The following is an 11,002-nucleotide window of genomic DNA, read 5'->3' as shown; positions in this document are numbered from 1 at the left end:
TTTGTATATCTTGTGAATATTGTTTGAAATAAAATTATGTTATAACTAAATTGAAGTCAGATGAACATTTGCAGGTTGGGAGAACTTCAATAACTGTTGACATTTGGGTGATGTAACTGGTAAATACTTTCATATCCTTTCCGCAGCCGTAACGTAATAAAACGTATTAGCGTTTGATGGCCCTTTCACGCCGCCGTAAAATCAACATTTATTACACGAAATTCATGAAACTTTTAGACAACATAGGACCTTTTGAGCGATTTGAGGAATTCCAAAAATCTACACATACCCTTGCTCTATTATGGACTCCTGTGGGATTTGTGTTTATTCCGAGTACAAATACTTTTGCATTGATGAAAAGCTGACATGTCATGCTAAAGACCAGGTATTTTCAAATCGTAAGAAAGTGCTGAAAATTTACTCGTCATTAGCAAAAAGAAAACAACAAGACGTCAACGCGCATACATTTAGACCTGGTGACCCCTGCGCGTGAACCCTGGCTATTGACCAATGCCAATGCGACGTACGTTTTCAAGTTGAACCTGTGTACTTCATTTTCTCTACTTCTGGGAAAAAAACTGAAGGTCATCTGACTTCATTTTCTGTGTTGTTAAAAACATTCTTATGCCTGGCGAGATTTATAAAAAAAATGTGCTGAGCTTCCTAAGGTTATATGATGGAATAGTGATTTTTCAAATTTAATTTGCACACTGCTGTTGTTTGCATAGTCATTGTTTTCAAGAAATTTAATATTTTTCAGCTGACCTACTGGCCTCCATTAGTGTTGTTTCTGTTTTTGTCTGCACTTACCAGAGCCAGGCTCCAGTGGGGAACGACCTCTGGTGTCAAATTAAGTAGAGAATAAGTCAGTTTCGTGAAATAATAACAAAGAATTGCTAATTTTCTGCTTTTTCTACTTTATTTTCACGAAGAACATGAATTTCCCGGATGTGTAAAATCATGTACAGAGCGAAACCGGTTACACTTACTCGACAGTTGCAACCAGCCACGACTCATCTATAAGCAAAGGAGGAAGAAGTTTATATACTTCCAATTTCTCTTTGCAATGATAAATTAATGAAGTCTTTGAAATTAGAATAAATAACTTTAGTTTTGGGTAAAAAAACTACTAAATGTCTTTTTTTTAGTATGTGCCTCCTGACAATCAATGTTTTTTAAGACGTAATAAATGCTTTAATAGACTGTTACGTGCCCAGATTACTACGTAATATAGGTAAAAATCGGTCAAATAAAACATATAATGTATAACAGTATTCGATCGTATAATGTTATTTTCAGTATCGAATGATTTTTATTTGCATCTGAATCCTTAAATAAATCGCCTGTCCAAAGTTTACGACCTATCTGCGTTTGAAAAGTCAAGGACAAGTACTGAATTAGCCAGTATAAAAATAGTCACGTTCCTAGAACGCAGCCTTCTAAAATAGCATAAATTATGTACATAAATGTATATAACATTTTTTTCACTTTTTATCATTAGACAACGGTAGTTATTCACTATATAACTGTCCACTATATTTTTGTATTAAAATTAAAATAAGTGTAAACAAAGTAATATAAATAATAACAAAGACAAATGAATACAGTGCGGCACCGCTTTTGAGAGGTCAGTGGCAAAACTACCACAAGAGTGCTTTAACCGAATGCATGCTCACAAATGCTCACAAACGAAGTTATTTTTGATGTAATAAAAACCTGTTGAATGCCGGTGGCTTACCATACAATTAGTCACAACCAGAACACATTTTAAAGCTATTTTTAGATAATTGTAAAGAGTATATGGGTACACAGTGCAGATCTGATATCCAAACGTTTTAGTTGGGACGATTAAAGCGTGACGAATAACCTACCACTATTGATTACATTATAGTAGTCGCAACTTGACCGCGATGGTTGACCTTAGGCTGATTATTCATATGGATTATTTCATTGTAGAAATCAAGGGTGATTAGGGTACCCGTGTATATTTATATAGAATGAGTTGGTATACAGTGCAGTATCAGAGTACATATACTTAGATTTGATCAGTTAAAGCTTTCCAATAAACTAATTTATATTTACAAAAATTCATATTTCCTTTTTCTCGTGCAGCTCGTGTTTTACGTACACTCCTTTTCAATAGTAGGTTGTGCCTTTTTATGTATTATAATACAAAGGTCAACCATCGGGGTCAAGTTGCGTCCACTATAATATCGTATGTTTTGATTATTTAAACACGTCGGGCAACCTAAATGTTAAGTTACGGTGTGATATTTACTTCCCGTATGGTTAAATGTTAATTATTAGTGATGGGCAAATCGGTTAGATTTGCCAACCGATTAATCGGCATAATCGGACAAGCCAACCGATTTGATTAATCGGATATAATCAGATAATCGGTTACTCTAGTTGCATATCTATAAGTTCACCTCACAATGTATGTTTTATGTCATTTCTTAAAAAATGAACCTCACAGACATCAAATATCTTATTTCTATTGTATCCCTTCATAAATATGAGTAAGTATAACAGCATAAAAGTAAAATATTTGTGAAGATAGTAACCTTCAAATCAGATACTGTTTTAATTTCACCAGGGACTTATCCAGTTATACTATGTTATTAAATTAAAACTATTTGGAGCAAAAAAAGTAATAACGATTTATTATTTCTTAGTTAACGACTGGAATGATTTCAATCGTACAAAATCAAAAATTGAAACTTTATACTTTTGCTAATATGCTTGCGTAAGTCTTACGGCATGCTATGCATACTGCCATAATAATGTCAAGAGTTTTGGCTGATGGGTTTCCCGGCTTAATTTTGTAAAAGCCATATATCTTCCAAAATCTGGGTGATCACAGATGATATCAATTGTTTTTGACACTTTGGAGGAAGACATTTTTACGTAGAGTAGATTCCTTTGGCGTAATTGCCCAAAAGAACCCTAAATACCAGTATGAAAAAGGTCAGAAACAACTAAATTATCCGTTAGGGTGACAAGTAATTAATCGGTCAGGGAAAAGTGAAGTCGGCGATCGCGCTCATGAATGCAACGCCGACGATTATTCGATTGTCGCCGATTGTCGGCCCATCACTATTAATTATATATGCACTTAAGCATTTGTTTTCTCGTCATGACTTATTCTATGACGCTAGAAATGACGGGAACAACGAAAGCCAACATATTTTACTTTCAGTCATGAAAAGTTGTGATAAATTCCTAAAGTTAGAGTAAACAATTTTGGTTTAAATGATATTTACTGACAGCGTTATCAGACAGTATTTAACATCAAGCCTTTTCACTTATATTCAGATTACATACTAATGAGAAGATTCAAATCTTATAAGAATAATAACAAGACTATTTTAATGATTTGTTTCCTTCTGTGTCAAAGACGTAAACAAAAATATTCAAAAAAGTGTGACAACTACAAAACGTGTTTTCTATTTGAGTCATATTTTGGAATTCTAGTTTTGGTTTGATACGTATTTTCTTAGGTAGGAATTTCCGAAATTGCAACTTTCTTTTTTAAATTTACAAATATCAGTATTTTAGGGAAAGAATCACAACTTTAGGTTAGGAGGATTTCTATTAAAAACATGTCTGCTACAGAAGTCGACTTCGGACCTAGTCCAGATGGGGACAACTCTGTAGATACTGTTGACCGTGTAAGTGATGATTCGGATGGGGACAACACTGTAGATACTGTTGACTGTGTAAGTGATGCAGTTACATTACTTTTTTGTAAATTATTTAAATCATAATTTATGAACGCTTCCAATTATTTCACATAGAAATTACAGTGAGAAATTTCTTCACTATTACCTGTTTTGTACAATTATATTATGAATCTACATAGGCTTTTGTCTTTAATGTTCACATTAGATTCTTGTAAATAATTCATAAAATATATTTTGTCATACAGTTTATTTACAAAACTGTAAAATATTTAGAAAAACAACATGTAGAAAATAAAATATATATTACTGTAGTTGCCACAAGCTTAATTGAAAGCTGTATATTTCATCTTAAATTGTTTTTGAACTTATATTTTAACGTAAGTATAATTAGTATAAATAGAAATTATTTGGGAGGATAATATTTTGAAAAAAAAAATGAACACACGTAGTCATACTTTGTAATGTGTATTCTTTAATTTGGCCCTAATTGTTCTGGCGAGGTGCCAGATTCAGAGTAAATATAAATATATGTCAAACGTGAACATATCTAACATGCGACTCAATCAATTTTGAATGCTAACATTTCGTTTGTTTACACATTCAATATGGGCAATAAGGCAACTTTGCGGATTTGGATGGTACACCTAGGAATCCCCTATGTGTCCATCCGGGTATTATTTCAGGCTTGAGTTGGCATCTGGGTAAAACCACCGACTTTCCTTAAACCAGCTGGATAGCTTCCTTTCATGAAAGAGTTCTATACCCAAAAGGAGCGTTAGAACCCCTCGGCCACGAAGCCTGTAACGTAAAGTTCATCTGTTTTTTTTCCGTCTTACAATAGGACAATGAAGTGACACCACGGCTAGTCATTGCCATAGACTTTGGAACCTATGCCTGTGGAATCGCCTTGCAGTGGAGATCCGACTATGAGAATACCAACTGTTTGGAAAGTATTAAGGTACCAACCAAATGGTCATCGACGGGATTTTGCACCAGGAAGACACCGTCTTGCATTTTGCTGAAGCCTGACAAAAGTGTAGCAGAATTTGGTTACAAGGCAGATTTCCAGTTTAGCAAAAATGAATCGATTCCTGAAAGAAGACGTCCAAAAGACTGGAAAGACTGGTATTTCTTCAGATATTTTAAGATGCGACTCTACAGCGGAGAGGTTTGTTGATAAAAACAGATTCTCTTAAAATATTTACTTACACATTTATATGTTAAATGTTCTCTTGTTTATCCTTCTTTTGTTTGTTTGTGGGTTTGAGTTAAACGTTGTGTTTTTGGAATGGATGAAAAGCCTTGGTACTCCATTACGGTGTCAGTTCAGGCACGTGAAACAGCTAATGTAGAACTTCTACAAGTTTCAGACGTCTCTTCATATGAAAGAAATCGGTACACCTGATGGAGGACCGAATGGTGAGGTGCAAGCAGTAAGGAATCAGCGACCTTAATCACTCGCCGGAAGATGCATCTTCCTCTAGTAAAACGTTAATGTAATATATCTAAACAAAGATAGTAAGCATAATACTTTTTGTAACAATATGGTTTCAAATTAAGTACTTTTGGGGCGCTTATAAAATATGCTTTTATTTTGTTAGATACGTGTCTTTTGTAATAATATTTTCACTTTTTTTAAAGGAACAACTGACAGTTGATACGCCAATGGAAGCTGCAAACGACAAACATTTGCCAATGGTAGAAGTTCTGTCTAAAACAATTGGCTTTCTAAAAGACGAAGCTATCAACATGCTGAAAGAGGACGGTGTCGTGTACCCGGAAGAGGAAACTAAATGGGTCATAACTGTTCCCGCCATTTGGAATGATCCCGCGAAACATGTGATGCACGAGGCAGCAGAAATGGTATTTCAGAATATATATTACTTTTTGACTCTCTCATAAAACGTTTGTAAAATTCATTTTTACAGCTACTTTACATCTAAATCGTAAATACACCCTTATAAAGAATCAAGTAATTAATTAAGGAAAACGTGCATATAGATGAACAAATATGGAAACGACGGAAGAAAACATTGTTTCAGCTTATAGTTACAGTGCCATAATAATAACTACGCACCGTTTAAGGGGCATCAGTGACCGAATGGTTAAGGTCGCTGGCTTAATAGACAATACTGTGGGTTCCAAACCCCGCTTGGTACATACACTTCTTTCATCCATTCCAGGAATCCGCCCTTTCACGAAACTGTGCTCGGAGGGGCATTTGCCTATCGGATAGTATTGAATTGCATTTTCATAAAACATTATAGGAACATACTAGGTGTTAAAGCGTGGTTTGAAGCCAGTAAACTAGTTCAATCTCCCCATTGGTGTCCAAGGCGGTACCCTGTTGTGTTCTTTTTTCATGTCTGTTTGTGCATGTTTGTACATCTTACAATATTATTGTGTACCCCTGTTTGTATGTGGAGTGCTTGCTCGGTTGCATTCTCTGAATGTGTTTTTTTTTTTTTTTGCTTAAACATTTGTCCTAGATTTTCCTGTACCATGAAAAGCTAGAAAGTCGCCATGTCATATAATTGTGTTGGGGTCACATTTCTCCTAGCAAGATAGAAAACAGCAACCCAACCTTTGTCTTTTTTCAACAGGCTGGTATCATGGGATGTCTGTTTGTGCCTGTTTGTAAATCTTACATTATTATTATGTACCCCTGTTTGTATGTGGAGTGCTTGCTCAGTTGCATTCTCTGAATGTGTTTTTTTTTTGTTAAACATTTGTCCTAGATTTTCCTGTACCATGAAAAGCTAGAAAGTCGCCATGTCACATAATTGTGTTGGGGTGACATTTCTCCTAGCAAGATAGAAAACAGCAACCCAACCTTTGTCTTTTTTCAACAGGCTGGTATCATGGGAAAAAACTTATCTATTGCACTAGAACCAGAATGTGCCGCGATTTATTGTACAACGCTTCCACTTGATAAAATGGATGTCGCAAGTAATACCAAAAAGACGACAAACATTGCTGCTCCTGGTCAAACACTAATGGTCGTGGATATGGGAGGTATATTCTTTGTTTAATTATATGCCAATGGAATATGTTCCAGTTATCCTAGTAAGTCCTAAGTATCTATATGCTTTTATGTTGCATCTTCCAAAGAATCTTTTCACAGATATTTTTAAAACTCAGAATATCTTAAGATTGTATTATGACTTATAATACGTGACACATTTTCAGATCATTTAGTTGTGTTTTTTTTTACAGGCGGAACAGTTGATATAACTACGGTAAAAATCAACGAAGACAAGACTATGAAGCAAGTTTACAAATCATGCGGAGGACCTTGGGGTGGAACGAGGGTCAATGAAAAATTCGAAATGTTCCTTAGAGACCTGATTGGGCAAGAGACAATAAGGACTTTTGTAGAGAAGCATGCAATCGACTATTACGACCTACGAATGGACTTCGAAAGTAGAAAGAGAGAGGTAACGACACGATTATTTACGTCTTCAAATTTCTAATTCGATCTATACCCTTGGAATTCTCTTTATGATCATTTTGTGATCTGAGGTTTTTTCCGGTGCATCAGGCGTGAGTAGTGTTGCACATTTCATTGCCTCTCATGAATAGACTCGATGAAACCGAGTCTTCTATTATTCTGATTGGTTGCATTCTTTGATGTCAAAGGATCTTTTTACAAATTTTATTAAAATGAAACCAGACTGTGTTATTTTTCACATATATGAATATATGAACATATGTCTAATATAAATTATATAAATGGAAAGACTACTAGGTATTGTTTAAACGCTGTCTTTTCGATTTCATTACAGATGAAAAGTTCGGATGACCAAATACCAATTAAACTGCCAGATTCACTCCGGCAATTATGGGAACGTGCAGAAGACAAAGAAATTGATGATATACTTGAAGGCAAAGAAAACTTCGGTAATATTGAATTCATGTCAGGTCGGCTTTTCTTGGATGCATCGATAATTCAGAAGTTTTTTCAAGAGACAATCGATGGTCTTCAAAAATTCTTGAAAGAAGACGTATTTTCTGAAAATCCTAACGTTACAGTTGACTCTCTCATTTTGGTTGGAGGCTTTGCGGAATCAAGTTACGTGGTTCATTGCTTAAGAGAGAGTCTAAAAGCACGTAATATTCCTGTTGTAAGGCCACAATTACCTGAGCTTGCGGTATTGAATGGCGCTGTGCTTTTCGGTCAAAATGAAAAAATTGTCGTTTCTAGAGTTATGCGTCATACCTATGGAGTTGCAATGACAATGGACTTTGTTCCAGAAAAACACAGAGAAGATGAGAGATATCAGCTCGGACGACAGCTGATGGCAAATAATGTTTTCAGAAAACATGTTACTGTAGGGCAAACTGTCAAAATTAGCGAATGGGTCTCATGCAAGGAATATTACCCTGAAAGTGAAAAAGAAACAAAAACTACGGTATACATTTTCACCTCTGACTCGGAAGATCCAGTTCATACAACAGACAAAGGATGCACATATATTGGCCAAGTTGATGTAGAATTTGGACGGGGAAGCGTGCCAATGAAAAAGAAGGCTGTTACGGTGGAATTTAAGTTCGGAGGCACCGAACTGAAAGTTAGAGCCCTTACAACAACTGGTAACAGAACACATGTCAGATATCTGAAAGTCCAATAGACATTTCACCAGAAGCAGTCCATGCAATTTGTTCTGCTGCATTGGTGGATATTTTAGTGTTAAACATATTACGTTACATAAAGGGTACGTGCCCCGATTTACGTTGAAGATGCAAATAAATTTCCATTATTTAGCAATTGCAGTAAATATTTACAATGATCTTGTGATCGACATCTGGTCGCAAATTCCATAAAAAATTAAAAACAGTTAAATTGATCAATTTTGAGACCCAAGGTTGTGTTATCAATACAATGTTTTAATACTTATATAAGTACTTCATTTTAGTTGTACGAGACTGTATTTGTATAGAAAGGAAGTGATTGATAAAATTTAATAGTTCATACATTCTGAGCACTAGCTATTTAATGGATATTATTGAAATATGACGATGGATTATATTTGGTGATTTGATAGTTTTATTGTCAAAATTGATTTGACTGAAGGTATTAGATCACTAATAGAGAACCTCCTTTTTGAAGAGCATTCAATTCCTACCATAAACCTACTTTTACTGCAATTCTTAGGGGGGCGTAGGTTCAAGCCCTACTGGAACCAACACTTTTTTTATTCTTATTTTCCTTTCTTTCTAGTAAGTTTTTACTTCTTTCAAGACCTTATTTTGATTTTTTGTACAAAAATGAAAATAGGTGAATCTTATAAGAGATTTTTTGGTGTTCAAACAGTACTTAAACAGAAGGGTAGAGTTACGCATCTTTAAAAATATTAAGTTACACGCGGTGAAAGTTCTCTATTTTGCTTTCATTCTTAGATTATATATTGTGGAAGAAATTTAGGTAGGTTTAACGTCTGCCCTAAGGTCATTTTTAAATGGAGTAAGCAAAATTCAAAACAGAAACACAGCATTCGACCTTATTTTTTCAATGTTGAAATATGAATTCTGTCTCATTAAATCCATTTACTTGAGACACCATAGAAAAAATGATATTGACATTTTTATTTTGTGTTTTATAATTGTTTACCAATAGTTTGATGTTTCTTTTATTAAAATTAATGGTAAAATGAGTTCTCTACAAACGTTTTGGATAGTGGCTATCACTTTGAGATTTGTCTCTACTTGAGCTTGAGGAGATACCATAAGTTAAAAAAAATATATATAAAACGGCACGGTAAAAGTAGTTCAAAAATGCAAAATAGTGCAAAACACGGTTACCTTTCAGAATATACCAAGCAAAGGCCAATTTTGTAAACATTACTATTAGTGATATAATACCTGAAATACATTGCAATGTTACATGTAAACCAAAAACGGTTTGAAATATTGAAAGGTACTCAAGCTTTGTTTTACTTTTCATTTGATCTTAAAATTCATCACGAAACTATTACAAAGTAGTGTTGATGTCATCGCAATTTATCAACTAGACTGTGAACATGGAGAAGATATTTACTAGTGCTGACAGATGCATTTGTTTTCTACTCATGAAAACAAGAGTTTACTTTATAACAAGCTACGTTTCTCGTTTAGATATTACAGCAAGTATTCACTCGTTGAAAAATGTTGTAAAATGTTAAAACATTTTGCCACCTGAAACGAACAGATATCTGCTGTATGTCATCAGGTTTCTAATTTTCCTTTAAATTTCCTTAATCATTCAACTTTTCCGACAAAAAAGTAAGTTCAAAGTAGCCAATGTTAGAAGATCTAGGCGCTCCAACAATAACAACATTTAATACAACTACGATACATCCGACACAAGACTAGCTTTTAATTTTACACATACCTTATTTAATAAGAGGGTAATTGATGTGTGATAATTATATCTCTGCTTCTTGCATTGAAATGATTTATATATAATTATTATATATGTAGTTAGATTAGTTCTGATAACTTTATTTAATAAATTTCATTGGTAAAATTGTAATAAATCACTTTTAAAGTGGTTCCTATTGTTTATAAATCATTGTTGTACTGTTAACTGTTATTTTCACTCTATTAAAATTTTAATTACTGAAACTCGGATTTAAATCATTTTTTTTTCTAGAAACATTATCTATTGTAAGCCATCTTTACTCTGGATTCATATATAAGGTAATTTCCACACGAGTAACCGGCATTGCAGTTAAAACTGACAGCACGGTCACTCATCCTAGAATTTGTAGTCGAAACCCAGCTCACACATTCATTATTTCTGGAACTTTTGGTGTCATGGAATGCATTCAAATTACAATGTATTTTTAGATACGCGTAAATCGATGCTAGAGGGTGACATGAGTGGTCTATAACATATACATGTATTTCCTTCCACCCAAACCGAGTCTGCTATTATTTCGATAGGCAGCTTTCTCCAAATGATAGATAGTAGCATGCATTTCCACTACCGTCCACGAACAGGCTCAGTCAAACCGAGCTTGCAACAGTTTCGTTTTTGTTGTGTTGAACGACCTGTGGAGTTTCCAGTTTTCTATTTTACATGTATATTTAACATAATTGTGACGCTAGCATTGTAATCCACTATCAGCGCATACTAGTACTTAAGGGTCTATTTCAAACTTTCACTTAATTACTAAGAGAAAGAAAACAAACCCTTTTACCGAATGAAAACAAGTGTTTTCGTGTAAATTATAAAATGTTATACTTAACCAGATATCACAGCTTTAGCCCACTCAGCAATTTATATATTACGTTATGTAACTTAAAAGCGCTTTAAAGGTTACATAACTACCTCTTCG

At 34.3% G+C, this 11,002-nt stretch overlaps 1 protein-coding gene across 1 annotated transcript; it reads left to right on the top strand.

Annotated features, from left to right (window-relative positions):
• The first annotated feature begins 3,469 nt into the window (after positions 1-3,469).
• Positions 3,470-10,286, top strand: LOC123528450 (heat shock 70 kDa protein 12B-like). The gene is made up of 6 exons (XM_053522147.1): positions 3,470-3,719; positions 4,525-4,851; positions 5,325-5,546; positions 6,536-6,698; positions 6,900-7,120; positions 7,469-10,286. Exons 1-6 carry the CDS (start codon positions 3,603-3,605, stop codon positions 8,312-8,314), a joined length of 1,896 nt encoding a protein of 631 aa, XP_053378122.1. The 5' UTR covers positions 3,470-3,602; the 3' UTR covers positions 8,315-10,286.
• Positions 10,287-11,002: the final 716 nt, after the last annotated feature.

Source organism: Mercenaria mercenaria, chromosome 13 (assembly GCF_021730395.1).
Source record: "Mercenaria mercenaria strain notata chromosome 13, MADL_Memer_1, whole genome shotgun sequence".
Classification (NCBI taxonomy): domain Eukaryota; kingdom Metazoa; phylum Mollusca; class Bivalvia; order Venerida; family Veneridae; genus Mercenaria; species Mercenaria mercenaria.
Note: the sequence above shows the minus strand (reverse complement) of the source record. Positions and strands in the feature narration are given on the sequence as shown.